This window comes from Hippocampus zosterae, chromosome 21 (genome assembly GCF_025434085.1).
Source record: "Hippocampus zosterae strain Florida chromosome 21, ASM2543408v3, whole genome shotgun sequence".
Lineage (NCBI taxonomy): Eukaryota > Metazoa > Chordata > Actinopteri > Syngnathiformes > Syngnathidae > Hippocampus > Hippocampus zosterae.
Genome location: NC_067471.1, coordinates 9,751,019 through 9,774,016, shown reverse-complemented (window position 1 = coordinate 9,774,016; position 22,998 = coordinate 9,751,019). Strand labels below are relative to the sequence as shown.

Below are 22,998 nucleotides of genomic sequence, written 5' to 3'. Positions count from 1 at the left end.
GACGACAACCAAGAAAAAAAGCACCGCAGCAGACATATTCCGGCCCCCCGATAAGGAGGCGCATAGATGGCAAAGACCCCGAGGTGAAGCCGACCGCGGTCATTTTTGCTCTTACTTGGCCAAAGAGACACACGTCCCGAAATGAAGCGCCCATTGGATGGAGTCTGACCGGTCGGCGGCGCGGGGGGGCGCTCAGGGCGCCGCCGCGTGAGCCATGCCCGGATTGACGACGGAGAAGTTGCGGAACATGCTCTGGTCCACGCTGTTCATGAGCGCCCGGTCGGCGCACGACAGGCGCGGCTTCTCGTCAATGAACTCTTTGTCGAAGTTGCTGCAGTCGTCGGGCGACGTCTGCCAACACACAGAGAGACACTTTGCGTCAGGAGAGTTAAAAAAAAAAAAAAAAAAAGTGAAAACCTTACCAATGCGGGCCTGAAGGGCGGCGCCACCTTGCGGCATTCCACGGCCCGCCAGTCGGTGGCGCCAAAGAAGGCGTGCAGCCGGACGTTTCCCTTCACCCCCAGCCGCTCGTCGGGCTCCCTGACAAAGAGCTGCGGGGGCGACGACGGCGGCAGGCGCTGAGAAAAGGCGCGGCGAGGACCGGCCGGCGCGGGAAGCCCACCTTGATCAGGATGTCCTTGGCGTCCGCACTCAGCCAGCGGGGGTAGGCGGGGGCGTCGGTGCGGATGGACTGAAAGAGCTCCTCCTCGTCTCGGCCGTGGAAGGGGGACTGACCCGTCAGCATCTCGTACAGCAGGACGCCGAAGGACCACCAGTCCACCGAGCTGTTGTACTTCTGGCCCAGCAGGATCTGAACGCACGCCGTCAATCAAGCGGCTACTTTGGTTACACCCCCCCCCCCCCGACCCCCACTTGGCACCTCAGGAGCGATGTAGTCCGGCGTGCCGCAGAAAGTGGAGGTCCTGGCCTCCTCCGACATCTTTTCCTTGCACATGCCAAAGTCGGCGATCTTGATGTGTCCCTCGGAGTCCAGGAGCACGTTGTCCAGCTTCAGGTCCCTGCCGACGCCACGCGGGGGGGGTAAGAAAGGAGCCCCCCTCTTTCATCGCCCGCCGCGTCTCCACCTCGGGAGCACCCTTTCACAACATACCTGTAAATGATTCCTCTGGAGTGCAGGAACTGAAGGCCGCAGACAATCTCGGCGGCGTAGAAGCTGCGGGGGGGGGCGAGAGTGAGCGTGAGGGGGGGGGGTTTCTCCCAGAAGACAACCCGGGACGCGAGCGCCTACGTGGATCTGCGCAGGTCGAACTTGTGGCACTTCTGGATGTGGAACATGAGGTCACCTCCGTTCAGGTACTCCATGACGAAGAACAGGTTCTCCTGCAGGAGGAGGCGCGGCGCGGCATCACCCTGCGCTCGCATCGCATCGGAGCAGGCGGGAAGGATTACCTTGGTCTGGAAGCTGCAGTGCAGGTGTGTGAGGAAGGGGTTTTCCCAGGCTAAGGAGAGGACCCTCCTCTCCACCATGGTGCACTCCACGTCGTCATCCATCAGAACCACGTCCTTCTTCAGGGCCTTGATGGCGTAAAACCCGCCGCTCCTTTTCAGCTGGGCTAAGAAAACCTGCGGAGGCGGAGATGGGTGGCGGCTTTTCACTTGGACTTTGAACCAGGGACGGATGGGCTGCAACGCCGGAGCGCTTCACCTTGCCAAAGCTGCCCTTGCCCAGCATCTTATGCAGGACAAAGTCGTCGATGGAAAACTTGGGCTGCTCCTGCCGAGGGAAATCGTAAGTAGGCTCCTCCTCCTCCTCCTCCTCCGACGCCTCGAGCGCCGGCCCCTCCCAGGAAACCCCCAACGCTTCTACGGGAAGGTCAGAACAAGGTGTTTAACGGCGCGGGACCGCAAGCGCACCCAAGCGGAGCGAGTACCTTTGCCCGCCGAAGGGCTTTCCGTTTGGGGCGGGCCGGCGTTTCCGGCGTTTCCGGCGCCGAGCCGCTGGCGGCTCTCGATGCCGGCCAGCGCTTCGGCCATCAGCTTCTGGTTGACCCCGCACAGGTTGGCCACTTTCCTCCGACACTTGTGGTGGACGTTCATGTCGCATTCTAGTGGCAGACAACAAAGCGTGCAAGCGTGGCCGGGCGGGGCCGCCGCGCTTTCCGCCTTGACGCCGGGTGTCCCTTCTCACCCTCGCATTTGAGCCCCTGCTTGGCCAGCCCCCACAGGAGGGTGCCGCAGTGCTGGCAGAAGGTGGGGCTCTTGTAGTTGTACACTTTGAACCTGTGCGGCATGTCGATCTTGAAGCGCTCCTTCTGCATCTGAAAATGGCCGCGCGCTAGCGTTAGCGTTAGCTCATGCGGGTGAGGCGGCCACCGCTAGCGCCCAATCTTGGCGTGTCAACGTCTCCCTTTGGCCCTTTCCTATGCTATTGCTAATGCTGGGGGGGGGGGGGGGGGTTACCATGGTTTCCTTGCTGTCGATGGCCGAGCCCGCGCAGTTGGCGATGACCTTGTCGATGCATTTCTTATGGATGGCCGCGTTGCACTCTGCGCGACGCACACGAGAGGCGGCGGTGAGAGCCGCGGCGGCGGCGGCGGCGGTGGCGTACGCCCGTCGCGCTACTCACGTCCGCACTGGTAGCCTTGCTTGTTGAGACCCCTGGTGGAAAAGCGCAAGCGCTGCACATCAATGGCTTGGCGCCAACCAAATAAGCGGCGAGGCAACGCACCAGACAAAGTCTTTGCAGACGGAGCAGAAGGTGGGCTGCGGGAAGAAGGTGGCGCTGAACTCGTGACGCTTGACCAGGTGAATTTTGGCCTGCTTGATGGCGCCGCGCCGGTGGTGGAGGGCGAAGAGACCCCGGCGCTCCGAATCGCCCTCGGCCTGACCCGCCGCGTCTGAAAGGCCACGACGGACTCGAGCTTCTCTTTGGCGACCGGCCTGGTTTCAAATGGTTTGAATGTGTCCCGACTCACCGCTGAGCTCCAGGTAGTATCTGGCCTCCATCAGCAGGCGACCCTGCGGCTTCAAGTCCAACTGGGACCGAAAAGGACACGGGCGATCGTCAATGGGCGTTTGGAAAAAAGCGCAGCAGATGGCGCCGTTGCTCACGAAAGGATGCCCGCCCCCACCCCCACCCACCCACAAGTGCAGCTTGGCGCTCTCCTTCTTGCAGCGGGCGGCCAGCGAGTCCAGCGCCACGGTGGCCTCGCACTTGAGCTCGGCCGTGCGGTCCTTCACCATCACGTGCATGACGCGCCCGCCATGCACGTGCGCGTCGAACGTGGTGCTCCACGGGGGGTACATGGTGGGCTTCTTCTGCTTGTACACCTGGCCCTTTTCTGCGGGGGGGGGGGGGATGAGCATCATTCTTTCTTTCTTTCTTTGGCGAGCTGAAATTTGAGCAACCAGCGGCAGCTCAACTCTGTTCCCTTCGCAACGAGCAGAAGCCAAGCTTCCCAAAGTCCGCCACTAAATCCGCCCCACGATGGGCCCTCGTTCACATTTGCCGGATTTGCTTTTGCCCAACGCGTTCTGACAATCCACTTGCATCGCTGCCGCGCGCCCGCTCATTAAGCTTTGCGCTCTTTCAGCAGGAGTGCAAAGGCGTGCGCTGTCACTCTGGAGGAGGAGGTGTCACTTCCTGTGTTTTTCACAGAAAAAGGAACCCCCCCCCCCCCCCCTCTCGTTTGTTGCAGGCAAGTTGACTGCGCACGCAGATGAGGTTCTTGTCAAAGATGAGGTGCTTTGCGCGCCCGGCTTGAAAACAGCACGAGAAGGTCATTGGGGTCGAGTCCTCGCCGCCGCCGCGTCCCACCTGTATCGACGGCCTCCTTCATGTAAACGACGCAGTAGGGCTCCAGCGCCTCCTCGTGGTACTCCAGACCCGGGTCCATCTCAAAGTTGGAGAAGCCGATGCGCAGGAAGGGCGACATGGCGGCCGGCGCTGCACTAAAACATTCATTCGTAAATGTATATCATACGCTTTTAAAGCGTAAATAACACGTACCCTGACTGTTCTCTCTCCTCTTTGAATAAAAACACTTCATTCAAGCGTTAGCAAGTGCAAGGGGTTATGATGGAGGGCTGTTGCAAATCATGAAGACCTAGCAAGAAGTGCTATGATAGCATTGTTTTCTACCTGTCCTCGGCTAGGCCTCGGCTTCAAAATCAGTCCTTGCTCCCTGGCCTTGGAGGCAAGTCCTTGGTCCTTGGCCTTGGCCTCGGGTTGCCGGTCCTTGAAACACAACACTGCTGCGAACGAGACGGGTTCTGGTGGAGGAGGAGGAGGAGCAGGGGGTGGGGGGGGCAGATGGGGTTGGGGGGCGGCCTCCGGGGGACCTACGGGAGGAAGAGAAAGGACATGTGACATCGCAGCGGACATGTGACGCGAAACCAGCACGACCTTCATGAGCGCACGGCTGAATTTTTGGCCAAACTCAAAAAAGAAAAAGTCAAGACGACTTTTTCTTTTTTTGAATTTGCACGTTCCCGCTCTCTCAGCAGAATTGAGCGGCTTTCTTTTTCTTCTTGACGGCAGCTGTCAACAGAGCCGCGTCTCGTCCCTCGCGGATATTTGCGGCCTGCGTGCGGCGCTATGAATAGAGCTGAAATCCTAAACGCCCGTCGGCGACATTCGTGCGCATGGGCGCAAGTATTGGGACGCCTTCAGGAAGGCAACCATGGAAGACCGGGTCCCGGTTTCCGTGGCACTGCCAAAAATGGCGGCTCGGTGGCGCCGCTCGACAACGTTGCAAAGGTGCTCTTTTACACCCGATTCAACCGTGGATGCCTCCAACCTCTCCCCGACATAGTTGGAAACCTGCAATTGTTTCCCCCCAAAATCTCTTGCTGAAATTTAGAATGAAGATTTAGGAGCCGTAATCCTACCTCGGATTGATTCAGTCGATCGGATCCGTCTTGTATTTGCTGCACGGTCTCATCTCATCAAGCGATACGACTTTGCGGTGTGAATATGTGCAAGTCGACACACGGCACGGCTCATGAGCCATCATCCAGGAAGTGCGCCGCCTTCACAACAAGACCGACTTCCTGTCGCCTCGCAAGCTATCTCACTTCCTCTCCATTGTGGCGTGGCATTAAAGCGGGCGCCCGTGAGCCGCCGACGGCGGGACCCCGGGTTCCAATCGGGCCGCTCCAACGCGCCGGGTGATATTTTAGGCGGCCGGTTCCACTCACCCGCGGGGGCTGCGCACGCCAGCTGCCGGAGACCTTTGCTTTCCCGATCATGAAAGCGCTGCAGCTTTTTGAAGTTGAGAGGAAAGGCGGGTTGCTTCGCTGCGGGTGGGGAAGCCTTCAACACAAGGGGGACTCGCACCTGCAATACATCAGCCTCGCTACCAACGGCCAGCAAACTTGACCGTTGTCCAAACCATCACGATGCCCGAACGTTGGCTTGAAAGAATCAAATGGAGCTTCCGTTTTCAAACTTATGAGTTGGTCCCACAAATTGCAACAGTCTACACTTAAACGTACTATCATTTCTTCTTATTTTTTTGCTTTGTCATTTTTTAGGAACAAGCCATTCGACGACAAAGTGTCATTGTGCGCCTCAAATACCGGAAGCCGAACTGTTTTGTGTTTTTGTCCCTCGTTGATGAACCTAGACGCGCTGATAGTTTTGTCCACAAGACGGCGCCCTTTCTCACCTAACTGCCTTTGAGTGTGTGTGTGTCGACATCTATCTATGATGTATCAATAAGAATTCAAATGTCAAGACGAAAACATTTAGGCAGGAAACCCAGTTGTGCCCGTCAAGTGACACGCTGTCGTTTATATTGACTTCCTTTCCCCTCCTCATCTCCGTAACTCTTAATAACACAATATTTTGAGACCGCATTTTTTTTTGTCAGTACGCCTTGTTTAACTGCCATATAAAGTGCCATTTCCGGTTCAGGAGATTACACATCATTGGAAAGATCGTTTGTACTCACCAGCGGCCAACCAGATGCTACGAGACCACAATCCCCTCCCGGCATCGTCCAGATTATTCTCGTCGTTGTTCATATGATTAAAGAAGCAAAAGAGCAGTCTTCACAAGTAGAGCGTGCTAATTACACGGCCTCGCGTTCGACGTCAGGTAATCAGAGTGCACCTGGTCTTTTCTAATCGAGACATTTCAAATTAAAGGCGACTTTGACAACAGCGTTGCCTTTTAAAACTTCCCACCGAGTCAAGTTAGCTAGCGAGCAACATGCTAACGCGCTTACCGTCAAAAGTCTTTTCGCTTGTGCCATCGTGTGAAAGTGCTTCGTCTCTCGTTTGGGCGGAAACACAAACCGGAAGCTACTAACCACTAATTAATCGATTGGGCGGAAACAAACCGGAAGCTACTAACCACTAATCAATAGGTTTGGAGGCTTCATGAGGACAAGCGAGAGAAAAACAAACTAAAAAAGGTGGCAACAAAACAGGACAAACAAAGGCCATACAAATGAATAGAAATTTTAATTCCTGGCTTCACAAAATCTCAGCAAACAAGACATTTGCATAGAAGATGAACACACAAATACAGCAGTGGCTTGGTTGGAGTCCAGAGGAGCGACACTTGGGAATGCGTAAAGTTTGTGCAATAAATTAAAAACTTTCTGCAGAACGGTAAATAAAGCCCGGCAAATAAATACTCCAAATATAAGAACGAACGAATGGGCCGCGTCGCGTTTCAATTCAAAGCCCAAGTGCTCCCCGACCCGGAAATGAAAATTCAACTCCTCAACAAAAATTGCCTTAGCAGCCCCTTTTGGAAGCTTCTCGGGTAGCTTTGGAAAGAGCTCAGTTGGCGTATTGTCTGTAGAAGGCCACCTTGACGCGCTCGATGTGGTGGCACAGCTTGATGGCGGGCCCGAGCTTCAGGTCCATGCACTCCTGCACCGTGGGCAGCGTCAGCAGCAGCATGGCCTGCCCGTCGATGTCCTGCGGCAGCGACAGCAAACGGTGGGCGGGCGGGGCGGGGCAGGAGGGCGGCAACGGCGCTCGCTTTGGCTCACCTGCTCCTGAAAAATGCTGGCCGACGAGGCGCAGTCGGTGCCGGTGATGAACTGGACCACTTCCTGCACGCTCCACTCCAGAGGGTTTTTGTCCAGAACCAGAGGCTCCTCCTCCTGTACGCCGCACGTCGTATTCATTCATTGGTCGAGGCTTTTGGGACCCTCTCTCGATTGGCAAAAGGCCTCTCACCTGCGCGTCGTCGTTGTCGTCGTCTTCGGGCGCTCGGCGCTTGCCGAGGCGCCGACGCGTCGACCTGCGCCGGCCGTCCGGCGCCTCCCGACCGCCGGCGGCTTCGGCCTTGCGCGACGCGGCGGCGCGCCCCCCGACGGTCTCCGCCGAGGACGCGTCCGTGGGCTCGTCGCGGGGTTCCGAGCTGGTGCCCTCGCTGCCCGAGCGCGACGCCCCGTCCTCTTCATCCTCCTCGCTTTCCTGACGCGGGACGGCGAGCGTTGGCAATCGAGACGACCCCGCGGCGGGCGGCGGCGGACGGCAAACCTGAGCCGAGCCGGCGACGGTGGAGTCCGCTGCCGAAGAGCGCCGCTTCTTCTGCACAAAGATGCTCTTGCGCTTCTTGCGCTTGGGTTTGAGCGGCTCTCCCGCCGCCGCGTCCTCGCCTCCGTGTGGCTTGGGCAGCAGCTTCCTTTTCTTCCCGTAGTAATAAGCTGCACGCATGTCAAAAAAAGGAATGGTTTCTTGATCCTTTGCACGCTGCAGTAAAATGAGTCCCCAAAAAATGGGAGCAGAAGCAGACTACTGACTGTATTTGGTCTTGGTCTGCACATAGCAGCTCTCGGGGCACTTTTCGGGGACAAGCGCGGGGCCCACCAGGTTGGGGCAGCACTGCAGCTTGACGCACACTTTGCGGCAGAAGTCCGGGATGAGGTCGGCCAGCCGGACGATTTTGATGCTGGAGCGGTACGTCTTTCCTTTGTATCTGCGCAGGGGGAGAGGGGCGAGATGAGACGGCTTGGGCGGGGGCGGGCAGAAGCCGAAGACGGCGGGCGAGCCAGCCCGCGCCGTCCTCACTTGGCTTTCAGAGTCTCCTCCTGGCAGTCCCAGCCGGGATCCTCCAGCTCCTGCAGCTCCTTGAGGACGCGTCCGGGCTTGTAGGCGGCGTTGATGAGCATGCTGAGGAGCTGCGGGCGGGCCGCCACGGCGTGTGAGGGGGGGGGGGGGGGCGGGGGGGGGGGGCAAGCCGCAGTCCCCATATTGACTCACCTCTTTGAGAACCAGGGTGCACTTGCCAGGTCCCACCGTCTGCGGCAGCTCGGCGATGCGGCCCTTGTTGAGGTAGGGCCCCGAGAAGCAGCGGTGGTTGACAAACACCTTGGAGCAGCAGTAGCGGCCGTTGGCTGCCACGGGGGAGGGGGGCAAAACATGAGACAAACACATCACGGCCGCTAGTTTTCCCACACATTCAATTGCCGTCCGACCCGACTCGTCATTCGTCAGTGTCACCTGTGTCATTGGGGGGAGGCTGGCAGTGATCGGCGGGAGGCGGCTCGGCGGGCCCGGACGGCGGCGACCTGCGGGGATGTCGAGACGTGAGCCGCGGCGCATTTGCTCGGAATCATGTTTTGAGCAGAGCCCAAATTCTTACTGCTTCTCAGGCTGGACCACGGCGACCTTGCGCTGCTTGCCGACTGGTGCGGGGACAGAAAAAAAAACGTTCGATCCCCGCTTAGTGGTTTTGCACGTTTGGAAAGATGGCCGCGTACCGGCAGCTTTGAAGGGCGGGTTGAGAGGATAGGCGTTGGCCTCACACCAGCCCACGGGAAAGATGTCCATGGACTCCACGTCGGCGATGGTCTCGCAAAACTGCTGCAGCGCATCTGTCGGCGGACCAGCGGGCTCAAAATCCGGCGGGCCCGCTTTTGCGCTTTTGCGCTTTTTCAAGCTTCACCTTCCAGTCGCAGCCACAAGAGTCGCCCTCGCACTTGAGTGATCCGCGCCACGCAGATCTCCGCCGGGCGCTCGGGGTGCACCGCCTCCAGCCACGTGTCCTTGGCGAAGGCCCGAGTCCGCCACGTCTGCACACGCCACAAGATGCGCACATTGGTCGCCGGCAGCTGCGTTCCTCATGGGGGGGGCGCGGGCTTACGTCGGGGAAGCAGGCGTCGGGGGCGGCTTCGGCGCCGCCCCGCTGGAGGTAGTCGGCCCAGTCGAAGTCGCGCCCCTGGTAGCCGCGAGGCCTCTCCAGACCGGCGCCGTTCTTCAGGCACCACTGGACGGGCATGATGCCCGGAGAGGCGGCGTGACACAAGGCCGAGCGCGCTTGGCCGTCAGCCGCCGGGTCGTCCGCCGTCACTCGGAAGTAGTTGGCGTCAAACACCTGCCGAGCGGACGCTCCGCTTTGACTTCCGAACGCAGGGGGGGGGGAGGCCAAAAGAGGACGGCGAGGGCCGGACTCACCTCGGTGACAGAAACGGGGCAGATGCGCAGGCGCTCCCACGGCGAAACCATCTCCAGCTTCATGCCCACCTTGAAGGCGTGCGCAGGCAGGTCGGCGTGGTCCTGCCGCGGGACAGCCAACACTTGACGACTCATTGCTGGCGCGCTCGCGGCGGCTCCGTTTCGCTAGCACGCGACCGATCGCAAAGTGCGGGACGGCGTCCGACCGGTCACCTTGAACACCTCCGGCGGCACGGCGCTCGTCCGGCCGTCTCGTTCGGCGTCCTCCAAGGCGCGCTCCCAGTCGCCGGCGCTCTTCAGAGGACGCAATTCTGTGAGGATTCAAAAGTGATCGCAACTAAGGGTGAGAAATGACTCAAGCAACCACTTTTTTTTTGGGGGGGGGGGGGCAGTTGATGTCTGTTGATCACCTGCGGGCGGCTCCAACGCCAAGCGGTTCTCCCGCGCCCACCCCAGCGGTCGCAGCCTGACGTCCAGGTAGAAGAGCCAGGCGTCCCGAGCCCGATGCTGGTCCGAGAGGCCGGCGAGACGGAGCCGCAGCCGCCCGCCCACGTTGCGGATCACGCGCGCCGGCCAGTACGTGAACGGCTCGGCCGCGTCGCGCACCTCCAGGACCGAGCCCCGCGCCATCAGGTCCACCGTGTTCTTCCCTCGCAGAGGCTACGGACACAAAATGACTTTGGGCACACGATTGGAGTTTGGGCCGGCACAACGACAAGATGGCGGCGCTCACCCCCTCCAGCAGGTTGGCCGGCGCCGTCCTGGAGCCGGTCAGGTCGCCCACCAGAAACTCCGTCCAATCTGCGCGTTTCTCCCGGATGGCTGCAAACAAAGGAAAGCCAGTGCGATTCACTGCCTTTGCGCCGCTCGACGGCACGGCGCGACAGGAAACGGGGGTGGCGACGCACCCTGGGGGGGCCTGAGGGTCTTGCGGTTGCGGACGCACCAGCCCACCGGGTGCAGCTCGGCGGTGGCGACGTGGCACCAGAAGTCGTCCCTGCGGTCGTCGCCGTAGCCGCTGAAGCGCAGCAGCAGCAGCTGGCCGCAGGTGGCCACCACCGTGGCCACCCAGTAGGTGTCGCCCCCGCCCTTGTTGGCCACCTCCAGCTTCATGCCCGGCTGGAAGCCGCTCCGCAGGCTCACCTCCACCTGCCGGCCGCGCCAAACGAGAGCGCGCTTTCAAATCCGCTGAAATGAGCGCCGGCCGACGGAAATGCGTTTGCGGCTGGGCTCACGTGTTTGAAGGCCGCGTGCGGGGCGGCGACGGCCCTCAACTCCTCCAGGCGCTCCTGCCAGTTAAAGTCGGCTTCCTCCTCTCGGGCCTCGGCGCCTTCGGGCTCTGATGCAACAGCACAATGACAACGCCGCGCCCGCTGCAAAGTTCTTTTGAATGGGGAAGAGCCCTCACCCGAGTGGAGCTCCTCTTGCGGCTCCTTCTCCTTCCCGTCGGTTGGACCGGCGGGTGCCTCTGACTGATCCTGGGCCGGCGACTGCATCCTTGCCACCTCAGACCTCGTCACCGCATCTCACGCTTCTGCTGAAAACCCCCCAAAAAAATCAAGACCGTCAAATCCAATCAAATGTTCCCAAGAAGCACAAATGTGAAAAACAACCGTTGCCCTCGAGGGGAGGAAAACACAAGCCCGTAAGGCGGGACCTCCATTTTTAAACCTCCAAGTAGGTAAGCAAATAAATAAAAATGCTGTTATCATTCCAAGCGACGCGTGCGGCGGACCGGGAGCCTACGCGGACTGTTCGCGTCAGATAAGCGACAAAGCGGCAGAACTGGAAAGACGCCAGTCACTCTCAAAATATGCCGCAAAGTCGTCTCGCTTGTTCTTTGTACACGGCAGATGGATTTAAAAAAGAGACGCGTCCAACTTTAGTCAAAGTTGTAACCTGACATCAATAAAGTTGGACCTTTTCAAGATTAAAAAAAATAAAGAGTATTTCAGTATTTAGTAAAATTTCAGAATTTGACAGTAAGCAGTTTTCTGGTTTAAAAAGTTGTCCTTTCTAAAGGCCGACTAGCGCTTTAGTTTCGGGGAGGGGCTTACTGAAAAATGGTATATTCGAGACATAGAAAAAATGTTGCAATGTTCACCATTGTCCTCCCACACAAGCTTTTATCTGTGCCAGGTACCTCATAAAAAAGGGATCCTTTCGAGATCGCTTTTATTTTCAAAAATGAAGCCTCGGAACGCCGCATTTGAATCTGCCAAATTCAAAAGTTCAAACCAATGACGGGAAACGAGCATCGAAAGCTCAGCTCGACGGAGCACATTTTAGTCGAGGCCATCAAAGTGAAAGAGGAAACGTCGTCGCTTTGGGTTTTGTGCGGTCGTCACGCGGTGCGGGGGGGGGGGGGGGGGGGGGGGGGGGGGGGCGTGGAAAAGGAGCCAGAGGAGCAGGCTGCCTCGCCGGCGTCTCATGTACTTTGCACATCGCAAACTGCGGCAGAAAAAAACCCGCACGCACTCGCCCCGTGCACGCTTTGAATTTAGTTCACTAAATGTCGCGTGTGCGCACCAAAAGAGACCAAGGTGGCAAGTTGGCGCGGCGCCGTTGGATTTTTTCCTCGCTCAAAAGATCTTTGAAGTGGCAGTTAGGAAGCGCAGCGCCATGTTGGGCCGAGTGACGTTGCCTTTGATATTATGCGTGTGCTTTTTTTTTTAAAACGCACCTTTCTTTCGTTCGTTCGTTCGTTACCGCTAAAAAAAAGGACTCGGCACCGTGGTGGCTGCCGTCGGCTCATTTATAAAAAGGTGCTCGACACGTCTTTAAAAGCGACATTTCCGGGTTGAAATAACCGCATCACGAAGGCATTGTTTGGCACGAGACACTTAAAGCAAGTTAAGCTAGCGAAAACACCCCCCCCCCCCCGCCACACACACAAAGCTCCAACGGTCGAGCTTAAGCGCTTACAAACGAGAGAAAATTACGTCCCTCTGTTCGTTTAGTCGGTTAAAAAAAGGCAAAATACACGCATCAAGCGCCCCCTCCCACTTAGCCGATTCGCCACCTGTCTTACCTGGCCGCAATTATTTTTTTTTACAATCTTCTAAAGACACTTCCGGCCGGAGCCCCCCCGCTGGGTTTGCTCCCACTTCGCCTCGCCGGAGTCAGCCGTGCACTTCTCTCCGCTCCCGCCCCCCGTTCCAATATGGCATCTCGCTTCTGCGCATGCGCACAACAAGGACCCCTCGCCTCTGAAGCCGAGCGACTTTGTAATTTGTACTACCAAAATCCAACACGCACCCCAACAGAGACCCAGATGCTGTTCGGGACATTTTGATCGAGACACAACTGAATTCAACCATTAAAAAATAAGAACTTGAAAGAACACCGCATTGACAAATATTAAGACGTTAAGATACTAGCAAACGCATTCAGCGCGCGTTTGTCTGATCACTTGGCTCAGACGTGAGAACCCCCCCACAGAAATTCCTCGTTTACCCGTGTTTTCTTGTCCACTTTTCTTCGTTCGGCAACAACAACAAAAAGCGCCTCTCCAGTAGTTGAGTCAATGGCTTCATCCGCGTCTCTTCCCTTTCTCGTTCAAGTCAACAGGAGCCTCTAGCGGCGGCAAGCAACACGGCAAAGCTTTATGACGGAGACGCACAACGGAATTTAAAGACTAAAGTCACTTTGAACGCCGTCTCTTTGATGCCCTCGGATCACGTGGAAGGAAAAAGACCTCAAGGGATCGTTGACACCCCCCCACCCCAACACCAAAGTTTGGCTTCGCGGTTGATGCCGGAAAGCCCCGTTCACAAACTCGTGACTGTCACACAAAGTCACATCACCGTGATCATCCCCCAATCATACACGGACTTCTACCCCAAAATATCGCGAGATGACAGAGACGGAAAGTTTACGTCTCAATTTATGCGGCATTTAGTGACTTCGGTGCCAATCCCATCGGCGAATTCCCCACGTGGGTGAATCAAGTCCAATGACGTGCGTTTTTCCTCACAAACGGAACGTTTCGTGCAATGCCACGAAGGCATTTCTGGTCAAACGAACGCATTGTATCATAATTAGCCCCAGGAAGAGGCTCGAGGGGTTTGGTGATGAGCGTGCGTGCGTGCAGGGTTGGAGGTTGAACAGATGGTTGGCGCATGCGCGTTTTGCCCTTAATCTGCTCCCGAAGGGCACCTCACAGCGGATTCAAGTGCTTACTTGACACCCAAACGATGCTCTTTGTTTTGTTTGCCACGTTCAATTCCTTCGAACAAAATGAAATACATTGAAATGACCTCTGAAGGGAGGATCCCTTTGCACTTCAAAATGGGGAACGATGAACTAAACAGGCAAACTTGTAATGCGGTCCTAATTGACGCACACTGCCCCCCCCAATCATGAATAGTCCTAAAACAAATAAAGAACATGTGGCCCAGTTAAAAGAAGTATATTCTACCTTCACAATGGTGTTTTTCAGCTGTCGCGGAACTCTGCGAGATGCCTGCACGAACAAGTTAAGTCAATTGGGTTCCAAAAAAAAAAAAGGAAGAATCGAAGCAAACACTCACCATGTCCAAATCCAAGGGGGCATCCACAGAGTCCTCGTTTTGGAAATGCTCCACTTGGCCAAGCGTGCAACAAGAGGAGGCGCACAGGAGCAGAAACGACACCGGCAGCATCGTTTTCATCATCCTCGCGTCGCAGTTTGGATCCTGCACACCCACTGGACGAGAAGGTGGAAGAAAAAGGAGAGTGTGTGAGCTCAGTGAGTGGCGCTGTTTGTTTGTGCTCACCGATGCCTTCGCTGACCGTCAGAATTTCCGCTGTCGCGGCCTTCTTTGGCATATCTGGCACACTCTTGTGGACAAAACAAGTTACTGCAAGGGTCGATAAGTGTGAGTGAAATTCAATGATACAATGATACGGTTTTTGAGCTGTAAAATAAACATTAAAAACAAAAGAGAATGACAGCAAAAGGATTCCTTTTGCCTTTCGATGCTTTTTGGTCAAAGTTCATCACGCTGCTGCAGCATGTGCCAAATGCCGCCTTGCCGCACTCTGTTCTTGAACGTCGAACCGCTTCGTACAGCCACTTGGCAATTGCAATGTCAAACTTTGTCGATGTTCAATTGTGACGCTTTAAAAGTGTCTCTTTGGGTTTTGGGAGTTGATTCGTCAGAAACGAGCAACGTCAGCGTTGCGCACGTCGAAAATCAAACTGTTAGCACAAGGCTGTTTACTCGGGGCCCAACGCGCGGGTCAAGCTTCAAAGTTTGCTTCCCACCCGCTTCCAAATATTGATCCGGGAGTCAGTCGCTGGCTTGCATTTCAATCGTTTGCAAAGGATTCTGGCCCAAAGAGCCGCCGCTCGCACAGTGCAAAGACCATGAAACCGAGGCTGCTGCTGCTGCTGCCGCTTCTCCTCGCCGGGCTCTCGGTCCTCCGGGGGAGCCGCTGCTTTGAGTTTGTGATCGACGGGGAATGGGAGGACGAGGAGGTGAGTGGCCTTGAAGGAGGTCCCGATTGACAGATGCCGACATCTCGGACTTTTTGTGAGCAACCGACCGTCTCTCAACAGAAGTCGGTTCCTCGGCCTGGTGGCGACAGACACAAGGTGGGATGCAAATCCAAGGCGTATGGATCACGGTCGTATCATTTGCCCCCCCAAAACGATTAAAAGGCAAACCCTTTGGATGTCGCAATCCACTTGGAACCATCCATGTACCTGTCTCACATAAAGCATAAATTACAGTGACTGCATGACTTCAGCAAAAAACATTTTTTAAAAAGCACCAGGTGACCTGTTTGTGTGTTTTAGAGAGCGATATTGACCAGCGAGGAGCAGGAAGACTTTGAGGTATGAGCCTCCACTTGTTGTTTTCAGCTCTCTCCACCGTGACAAGAGTTCGACCTTATCTCACAAGATCAATCATTTGCCGTTTGGGGACATTCCCGTCCGTGACTGGCAGGTTATTGACCCGGTTCTCCATCAGTCCCACGACGCTTCCAGGGAATCCGGCTTGAGCTTTATGATGCCAGTCTCGGTTCAGGGGCCAGCGGGGCAATCAGTGACCCCCTACCAAGTTATCCTTGGGGGCAGAATCTCTTTCCGCAGCAGCCGTCTCAAAGTTTGCCTCCCTTGGCCAGGCCATCCGTGGAGATGACATCACCGTCAAGAGCTACAAGGTGGAGAGCCGGATCACGTCTCGCTTCGCCCACACCACGGTCCGCAGCTCGGTGGTCAACTCGGGCTCCAAGGCGCAGACCATCGGCTTCAACGTGCAGATTCCCAAGCGAGCCTTCATTACCAACTTCACCATGTGAGGAGGCCGCGCGAGCAGCACGCTCGGGAAGCGCGCCCACCTGACGTCCGGGGCTTTGTGTGCCTCAGGAACGTCAACGGCATCACCTTCACGGGCTCGGTGAAGGAGAAGACGGTGGCGAGGAACCTCTACGCTCAGGCGCGAGCCAAAGGGAAGGCCGCCGGCATCGTCAGGTAAATGGCGCCTCTCCAATTTCAGTGCGATGGTGGAGGAGGGACGGCGGTTCGAGTTCTTGAGGACGACAGTTCAGAGCCAGGACGGGGCCGCTGGAGTTGTAGGAAGATGAGGAAAATCTAGCAGAGGGCAGAAGATGAGTTTGACGAGCCACGTTGGATGTTTGCGCGCAACAGATCGAACTCGCAGGAACTGGAGACCTTCAAGACGGAGGTGCACGTCCCCCCCGGAAGCCACATCCAGTTTGAGCTGCATTACCAGGAGATGATGCAGAGGAAGCTGGGCGTCTACCAGCACTCGCTGCACCTGCAACCCGGCAGATTGGTGCCTCAGTTCCAGGTATGGCCGCGCCGCGTGCGGGAACCCCGAGCGCTCTCGGTCCAATCCCCACGTCCGTCTCCAGGTGGACGTTTACATCTTTGAGCCCAATGGAATCGCCAAGCTGGAAACGTCGAGCGATCTGGGTGACGAGCTGGATGGGCTGGTCGCGGTGACGCAGGGCGCAGAGAAGGCAAGACGCAGCCCACAGAAATGCTTTTGCTTTGCCATGGGAACACTCCTCACCCCTGCTCCCCCCCTTCCCTCAGGCTCACGTGGTCTTCAAGCCCACGCTGCGGCAGCAGAGGAAGTGCGACAACTGCACGGAAAGTGCCGTCGACGGCGCCTTGAGCGTCACCTACGATGTGAAGCGGGACAGCAACGCCGGCGAGTTGCAGGTAACTGGCGCTCTGACGCTCACGGGTTGGACCAACCCCGCGGGACTGATGGAGACCGATGGGGCCCCTCCCGCCAGGTCTCGGATGGCCACTTTGTCCACTTTTTCGCCCCGTCCAACATGTCTCCGCTTCGGAAAAACATCGTGTTTGTCATCGACGTCAGCGGCTCCATGTGGGGGGTGAAGATGAAACAGGTACGCCATCGGCGTCGGCGCGGGTGGCCGTTTGGGGCGCTGGACTTCGGGTCCCTCTCTGGCAGACGGTGGAGGCGATGCGGGCCATCCTGGATGACCTGACGACCGACGACCAGTTCAGCATCATCGACTTCAACCACAACGTGCGTTGCTGGAGCGAAGACCTGGTCCCGGGATCCTCCGTCCAAATTGCCGACGCCAAGAACTACATCCAGAACATCAAACCCGTCGGAGGTAGCGGGAGACGAAGGCGGACGGATGGGAAAGCCGCCCGGAGCTGTGCCCATCGTCGACATTCTACCCGCAGGCACCAACATCAACGAGGCGCTGATGAAAGCGGTGCAGATCCTGGTGAGGGCATCCAATCAGGGGCTCATCGACCCTCGATCGGTCTCCATGATCATCCTGGTGTCGGACGGGGACCCGACGGTGGGTGAGTCTCGCGGCGCATCAAATGGTTTGGTGGTTTGGCTCGGCGGCCGCTTCAGATGGGGTGACCGCGCAGGCGAGATCAAGCTGAGCGCCATTCAGAAGAACGTGAAGAAGGTGATGAGGGAGGACTTCTCCTTGTTCTCGCTGGGCATCGGCTTTGACGTGGACTACGACTTCCTGGAGCGCATGGCCATGGACAACCGCGGCATCGCCCAGCGCATCTTCGCCAACCACGACGCGGCTCAGCAACTGCGGGTAGGCCGGCGTCGAGGAGCAAAAGAAACAAGGGAAAGGCTGTGATCTTCCCCGATGTGGCCCGCAGGCGTTCTACAGCCAGGTGTCCAATCCTCTTCTGCGGAGGGTCGCCGTCCAGTTCCCGGAGGACTCTGTGTCCGACGTGACGCAGAACCACTTTGACAAATACTTTGGGGGCTCCGAGCTGGTGGTGGCCGGCAAAGTGCGACCGTCCCAGAGCGACACCTTGACCGGCTTCACCAGCGCGTCCGGCGTGAGTGCCCCCGCTTGCTTTTTGTCGCCGGGTGACTCGCCCTCCGTGACGCCGCGCGTCCTCTCATCCCGCAGGCCCTGATGGACATCACCTTGGAGACGGAGGTGGACACTTCCAAGCTGGACGAGGAACTGGCCAAGCAGCAGCACTCCTTCACGGGCTTCGCCAGGCAGCTGTGGGCCTACATCACCATCAAACAGATGATGAGCGAGAGGTAAAGCCCGACGCCCGCAACCGCACCAAAGCGACAAACCCGGCGCTTGCGCTCGTCAGGTCTTTGGCGCCCACCGCCAGCAAGAAGAGAAAGATCACCCAGCGCATCCTGGCGCTGGCCACCGAGCATCAGTTTGTCACTCCGCTCACGGCTCTGCTGGTGGAGAGCGAGGACACCAAGGAGAGGCTGCTCGCCGACGCCCCGAAGGACCCCAAGCAAGGCTGCTGCTCGGGTGCGGCCGCAAAGCCCCGGCCGGCGCCACCGGGACTCCTTTTGCATTCCGTTCACCCCCCAAAACGCGTGCCTGCAGGGAGCGCAATGGGAGGAGGCGCCAAGACTTTGCCCGCGGTGAAGGTCGTCTACCAACCTCCGCCCTGGGTCCAAATAACCACGCCGGCCCCGCCCAGCCACGCGGAAAAAGGCCCCGAGGACTGGACGCTGCCTAAGCGGGTCAACTTAGGTAAATGTTTCCCTCCCTCGTTGCGCTTCGCCACCTGGCGTGCGCCCCGTGTTTTTTCTCCGACACACTTTTCAGTTTCCCCCTGAAACATCATCGCAATCGAATGCAAGGCGTCGGCCAAAATTGTCAAACCAAAGTCACTCCGCACGCCCGTTTTCTCACCCAGTGGACAACGACCCTCATTTCATCGTGCACCTGCCCCAAAGCAACATGGACGTCTGCTTCAACATCGACTCCGAACCCGGTCGCATCCTCAACCTGGTGTCAGACCGAGGCACGGGTACGACGGCGGCTCCGTCGAGTCACGTCCCCCCCCCCCCCTCTCGCCCAAGAGTGATTTTGTGCGGCCACGCAGGCGTGGCGGTGAACGGACGCTTAATCGGCAACAAAGCGGCGGGGACGGAAAAGCGGAGCACCTACTTTGGGGTCATCTCCGTCCACTCGCGGCGGGATGGCATCGGCGTCGCCGTCGCCACCGACAGCATCGCCTTCGCCGACGGCAAGAACAACCACAGCTTCACGTGGGGCGCCACGGCGGACGTCGTCCAGAACGGGTAAGCGGATGAACGCCGGGAGAGGGCGCCTCGTCACGTCATCGCTGCCTCCCCCACCTCGCTCGTCTAGGGTGAGAATCTCCATCGTAAAGGACTCGCATGTCACCGTCACCGTCAACCAGGGCATCCGGGTGATGGTTCTTCTCCACCGCGTGTGGAAGAAGCACCCGGTCAACGTGGACTTCCTGGGCGTCTACCTCCCAAACGAGAACCGCTACTCGCCGCTGGTCCACGGCCTCATAGGTACTCTCAATGTTGTCCAGGAACCTCTTGCGGCTGCTCCTGGTGAAGGACCAAGCGGCATTAGAATTAAGACACACGATGAGTGACAGGCAGTGGAGATACAGTGGCGCCCTGATGTAAAGACCCCCCCGCCCCCATTTCACAACTTGTGAGCCGTCGTCTGATCGGCATTTTTCTCTTCTTTAAAAAAAAATCCCTTATAGCTGAAACAAAAAGATACGGGCGGCGTGGTGTTTTTTTTGGGGGGGGGGGACGAGAGGTTCCTTTGATATTCAAGTAAAGCGAGTTCTGTGCTTACACTAAGCCGTCAAGGCACCACTGTATTTCCTCGCAATCAATTTAGACTGGAGATCGTTTGCAAAAAACACAGAATTTATTGTAAACGTGCTGAGGTTAATGTTGATCCAAAACACGAAAAAGTTGAGCGCGCGCGTGCGTCTGGCCCCCCAAGGTCAGTTCTCACGGGAGCCCGAAGTCAGCATTTCCGACATCCACGATGGCGCCGACCCCCAAAAGAAGGAGGCCACCATGGAGGTGAAGGGCAACAAGCTGCACGTCACCAGGTACCAAACCGTCGAGACCCCTTCCCAAGTTTGGCTTTTTAACGGCGCCCGTTTGCCGCTTGCGCCCCCCAGGGGCTGGCAGAAGGACTACAGACGGGACAAGCGGCGCGGCACCGACGTCTTCTGCTGGTTCGTGCACAACAGCGGCAAAGGATTCATCGACGGCCACTACAGCGACTACGTCGTGCCGGACCTCCACGGCTTTGTCTCGATGGAATAGAGGAGCCGTCAACAAGTGCCAGGAAAAAGAAAAAGAAAAAACTCATGTCCTGTTTTCGAGTTGCTTCATTTTAGAGTTGAAATCATTTGCCGCATTGAATTGAGTTGAAAAGCTAAACATCGTCTGTACAATTTGTCGCCTCGACTTGTTTGTGATTCAAAATAAACGGTGGCTACAAGATGAAGAAACGTCTGTCAAGATTTGAGAGTCAAGAACTCTGACATAGTAGAGATCTTTAGAGGGGGGGGGGGGGGGGAGTTATGTTCAAGCCAGTTTGGAGAAGTCCTCGTAGGCCACGTCCACTCGCTTTCCTTTCTGTGGACCCTGAGGAGGACAAGACATGGTTTCACTTTCTCGGTTCCTCTCGCCACAAGAGAATCAACACCTTTGGCCGGGAACTTGGGGGGGGGGGGGGGGGGTGTAAACAGACAAACAGCACGGAGCGAAATACACTTACGGAATCGAGCGTGAGCGAAGCGCAGAAGTTCTTTTCGTCGATGCCCTCCAGCACGGCCTCCGTGTCGCGGAAGTTTCCGTTGACGATCATGACGCGTTTTCCTGCGGGCACGCGGGACGTGTTTGGGACGCGTCCGCCATTTGCCGGTTCGGAATGCAAAACGGCGGCGCGTACCCGGCGCGGGTATCACCGTCTCCACGTGGTTCTGGTCCAGCTTGAGTTTGTCCCCCGAGTCGATCATCTTCACCACCGCCGTGAATGGATCTCGCATTTCCTGCGGGGCCGGACGGGTCATCGCAAGGTGCGCGCGAAAGGGGCTGGCCCGCGCGAGAGCGTGCGCGCGTGCGGTTACCGTGACGACGGCCTTCTTCTTGTGGTACTTGTCCCCCAGCCTCTTGGTGACCACCTTGACCACGATGTTGGGCTGCAGCCAATGGTCAGTCTTGAGCGGCTGCTGCTGCTGTTTCTTCCTCTCCTCCATCTAAAGGACGCGGTGCCGAGCGTCAGCCAGGACGCGCCCTCCCCGCCAAGAGTCGCGCGAGACGCTACCTCGATGATCTGCTCCAGGGCCGACTTGCGCTTCTTGTCCCGCGAGTCGGACGCCGAGGACGGCTCTTTCCTCTTTGTCGACGACGCCTTTGCCAGAGCACTCGTGGCCAGGAGGGAACTACAACGAGGACGGAGGGTGCCCTTGTCATTTGAGCAAGGAATGATTTTCACGCCCGGTTTTGTGAGTGAACATCGACAGAAACGCGTCGGTGATGTGTACCTTGATGTAGAAGGACCAGCCAGTGATGCACCGGCCCCCAAATTGAAAGCAACTGCGAGAGAAGGAAATCCTGTCAAGCGCAATCAGGACAACATTCAGGTATATTCATCAAAGGTGTGAAAATGTACCTTTTTCCTCTTCGCTCTCTCGCTTCAGCTCGGTGTAAACTGGGTCTTGCTAGGGAAGGAAAGGATGGGGGGGGGGGGGGGGCAGATGAGCGGCGATGTTCCCGGGGGCGTCCGTCAATAGGGTAGCTCGTGTTGCTATGAACTCACTTCCTCCTCCTTGGCCCCGCGCCCTCTGCGGACTTGCTCCTCGATGAACTTGGCGCTGCGCTCCTCGTCGTCCAGCTCGTGCTTCTTCCTCCTCGCCAGCTCCTCCTGCCGCCGGATGGTCTCGGGGTCGCGGTCGATGTATTGGATGTACCAGCCCTTGGGCGTCTCGTCCACCTTGCAAAGACCTGGTTTGTTCGACACCGTTAACTGGGGACGACATTCCCACCGCAGACATTTCGCATTCAGCGTGAACTTGCCGACCTTGTCGTCCGAGCCACTTGGTGAAGTCGGTGAGCGTCTCCCAGCGCGTGGCGTTCATGTGAATGTGTTCGCGGTCACTGATGTACTCGTTGTACACGATGTTGTTGTGAACGCGCTTTGTCCCTGCACAAAAACGAACGCCGACAGAATTCATCATGTTTTGCTGGGGGCGTAGGAACAAAGATATACATAAACCCGATAAAACGGAAAACAAAACTGCAGTAACATAACGATCTTAAATGGCCAATGAATCAATGTCACTTTCACACCGTACAAAACCAGGATATGTGACCTTTTGACAATCAAATAAAATTGGGACCACTACAAGTTACGCAAAATATTCGGATCTCGCGTGTCGGCCCAAACTCACCGAAACGCCGCCGCAGCAGCTCCACAAAACCACTTTTGAACTCACTGCACAGGAAAACAAAGACAGAACATGCGTTTGATTAGTTCAAATTAAGCATTGAGAAATGACGTTGCTGAGCTGATACGTCTGTCAATATCATATTTCACTCAATCAAAAATGCCCCACGACCCACTTCTTTGATCCCGCTGCCCTTTTGCTACAAGACTCCTTTACACCGAATAGCTCAACAATATTCCTGGTCAAGAAACGTACTTGGAAAAGAAGTCCATAAACTTGTGTGGGCTCTCCGAGGCCAGCAGCAGCTGCCTCTGGTGGGACTCGGACATGCAGTGACACTTGAAGCCATTCTGGTGGCACACGCAGGGAAATTGAAAACAATTGTTTGACGCGGCAACTAGCTTCGATGTTGGGGCATCAATTAGCTTCGACGTTGGGGCACAACTCACCTCATCTCGGCATTGTTTTTGACACATTTGACAATACCACCGCAGTTTCTGGAGCCCTTTGGATTTTATCCGGTTACTTATCGCCTTGGGCGAGAGGAAATCGGCTTTCCCCATTTCGGTCTGTTGAAACGCTGATAAAACGCGTTTTGACAAGACGAGCGCGCGGGGACGAACGGTTGACTTCCGGTTGACTTCCGCGTGTTGTTCGTCCTAACCTCGCGAGAACTTGGCGAAGGCTTGTCTTCCTCTTCTTTAGATAATAAGGAAGCACGGATACATTGCGCCCTCTGCGGGTTGTCAGAGGGAGTGACCCTAATTACGTCGTCAATTTACAGTACCGGTACTCTGCACGTTTTACATGCTGAAATAAAGAAGCATTTTATGCAAGCGAGTCAATGAATGCAATTTCAAACAACGTACGCAAAGAAACACACATAAAGCATATACCGTATTAATAATTATAATTCTAGTAAA

The 22,998-nt window shown here is 56.9% G+C and overlaps 4 protein-coding genes across 4 annotated transcripts; 1 reads left to right on the top strand and 3 right to left on the bottom strand.

Moving 5' to 3' along the window:
- Window positions 1–19: 19 nt before the first annotated feature.
- Window positions 20–3,908, bottom strand: prkcq (protein kinase C, theta). The gene is made up of 16 exons (XM_052055908.1): window positions 3,779–3,908; window positions 3,103–3,302; window positions 2,937–2,997; window positions 2,690–2,858; window positions 2,588–2,619; window positions 2,422–2,507; window positions 2,150–2,279; window positions 1,893–2,066; window positions 1,667–1,824; window positions 1,411–1,584; window positions 1,250–1,341; window positions 1,112–1,174; window positions 881–1,019; window positions 623–811; window positions 423–551; window positions 20–351 (listed from the first exon to the last, which is right to left on the bottom strand). The coding sequence occupies exons 1-16, from the start codon at window positions 3,894–3,896 to the stop codon at window positions 193–195; spliced, it is 2,073 nt and encodes a 690-aa protein (XP_051911868.1). The 5' UTR covers window positions 3,897–3,908; the 3' UTR covers window positions 20–192.
- A 2,502-nt stretch (window positions 3,909–6,410) lies between these two features.
- Window positions 6,411–15,682, bottom strand: sfmbt2 (Scm like with four mbt domains 2). Its single transcript, XM_052055727.1, has 20 exons — window positions 13,914–15,682; window positions 13,802–13,846; window positions 10,617–10,915; window positions 10,290–10,530; window positions 10,115–10,203; window positions 9,792–10,041; window positions 9,595–9,692; window positions 9,382–9,483; window positions 9,071–9,301; window positions 8,873–8,999; window positions 8,688–8,801; window positions 8,570–8,612; window positions 8,428–8,495; window positions 8,188–8,321; window positions 7,996–8,105; window positions 7,728–7,903; window positions 7,465–7,631; window positions 7,159–7,398; window positions 6,969–7,082; window positions 6,411–6,894 (listed from the first exon to the last, which is right to left on the bottom strand). Exons 3-20 carry the CDS (start codon window positions 10,875–10,877, stop codon window positions 6,754–6,756), a joined length of 2,706 nt encoding a protein of 901 aa, XP_051911687.1. The 5' UTR covers window positions 10,878–10,915; window positions 13,802–13,846; window positions 13,914–15,682; the 3' UTR covers window positions 6,411–6,753.
- Window positions 14,732–19,946, top strand: itih2 (inter-alpha-trypsin inhibitor heavy chain 2). The gene is made up of 21 exons (XM_052055731.1): window positions 14,732–14,842; window positions 14,927–14,959; window positions 15,164–15,202; window positions 15,493–15,665; window positions 15,737–15,841; window positions 16,019–16,181; window positions 16,246–16,353; window positions 16,430–16,558; window positions 16,636–16,752; window positions 16,818–16,986; window positions 17,060–17,185; window positions 17,258–17,439; window positions 17,507–17,692; window positions 17,767–17,906; window positions 17,966–18,138; window positions 18,217–18,366; window positions 18,533–18,646; window positions 18,722–18,920; window positions 18,991–19,163; window positions 19,615–19,726; window positions 19,799–19,946. The coding sequence occupies exons 1-21, from the start codon at window positions 14,732–14,734 to the stop codon at window positions 19,944–19,946; spliced, it is 2,850 nt and encodes a 949-aa protein (XP_051911691.1).
- kin (Kin17 DNA and RNA binding protein) lies at window positions 19,409–22,769 on the bottom strand. The gene is made up of 12 exons (XM_052055728.1): window positions 22,525–22,769; window positions 22,331–22,425; window positions 22,079–22,122; window positions 21,709–21,831; window positions 21,448–21,632; window positions 21,301–21,349; window positions 21,173–21,224; window positions 20,953–21,070; window positions 20,756–20,884; window positions 20,578–20,677; window positions 20,404–20,504; window positions 19,409–20,270 (listed from the first exon to the last, which is right to left on the bottom strand). The coding sequence occupies exons 1-12, from the start codon at window positions 22,636–22,638 to the stop codon at window positions 20,211–20,213; spliced, it is 1,170 nt and encodes a 389-aa protein (XP_051911688.1). The 5' UTR covers window positions 22,639–22,769; the 3' UTR covers window positions 19,409–20,210.
- Between the last annotated feature and the right edge of the window lie 229 nt (window positions 22,770–22,998).

Excerpts from the sequence above, each read along its gene's own strand:
- prkcq (XM_052055908.1), bottom strand. The coding sequence starts at position 3,896 with ATGTCGCCCTTCCTGCGCATCGGCTTCTCCAACTTTGAGATGGACCCG. Across the intron at positions 2,508-2,587 it reads GCAAGGCTACCAGTGCGGAC|AGTGCAACGCGGCCATCCAT; the intron begins GTGAGTAGCGCG and ends TGCGTCGCGCAG. Across the intron at positions 1,825-1,892 it reads AAGCCCTTCGGCGGGCAAAG|AAGCGTTGGGGGTTTCCTGG; the intron begins GTACTCGCTCCG and ends ACCTTCCCGTAG.
- itih2 (XM_052055731.1), top strand. The coding sequence starts at position 14,732 with ATGAAACCGAGGCTGCTGCTGCTGCTGCCGCTTCTCCTCGCCGGGCTC. Across the intron at positions 16,182-16,245 it reads GATTGGTGCCTCAGTTCCAG|GTGGACGTTTACATCTTTGA; the intron begins GTATGGCCGCGC and ends GTCCGTCTCCAG. Across the intron at positions 16,987-17,059 it reads GAACATCAAACCCGTCGGAG|GCACCAACATCAACGAGGCG; the intron begins GTAGCGGGAGAC and ends TTCTACCCGCAG.
- kin (XM_052055728.1), bottom strand. The coding sequence starts at position 22,638 with ATGGGGAAAGCCGATTTCCTCTCGCCCAAGGCGATAAGTAACCGGATA. Across the intron at positions 21,225-21,300 it reads AGAGAGCGAAGAGGAAAAAG|TTGCTTTCAATTTGGGGGCC; the intron begins GTACATTTTCAC and ends CTTCTCTCGCAG. Across the intron at positions 20,505-20,577 it reads GACGGTGATACCCGCGCCGG|GAAAACGCGTCATGATCGTC; the intron begins GTACGCGCCGCC and ends GCGTGCCCGCAG.
- sfmbt2 (XM_052055727.1), bottom strand. The coding sequence starts at position 10,877 with ATGCAGTCGCCGGCCCAGGATCAGTCAGAGGCACCCGCCGGTCCAACC. Across the intron at positions 9,302-9,381 it reads GCCCCGTTTCTGTCACCGAG|GTGTTTGACGCCAACTACTT; the intron begins GTGAGTCCGGCC and ends TCCGCTCGGCAG. Across the intron at positions 8,496-8,569 it reads GTGGTCCAGCCTGAGAAGCA|GTCGCCGCCGTCCGGGCCCG; the intron begins GTAAGAATTTGG and ends ACATCCCCGCAG.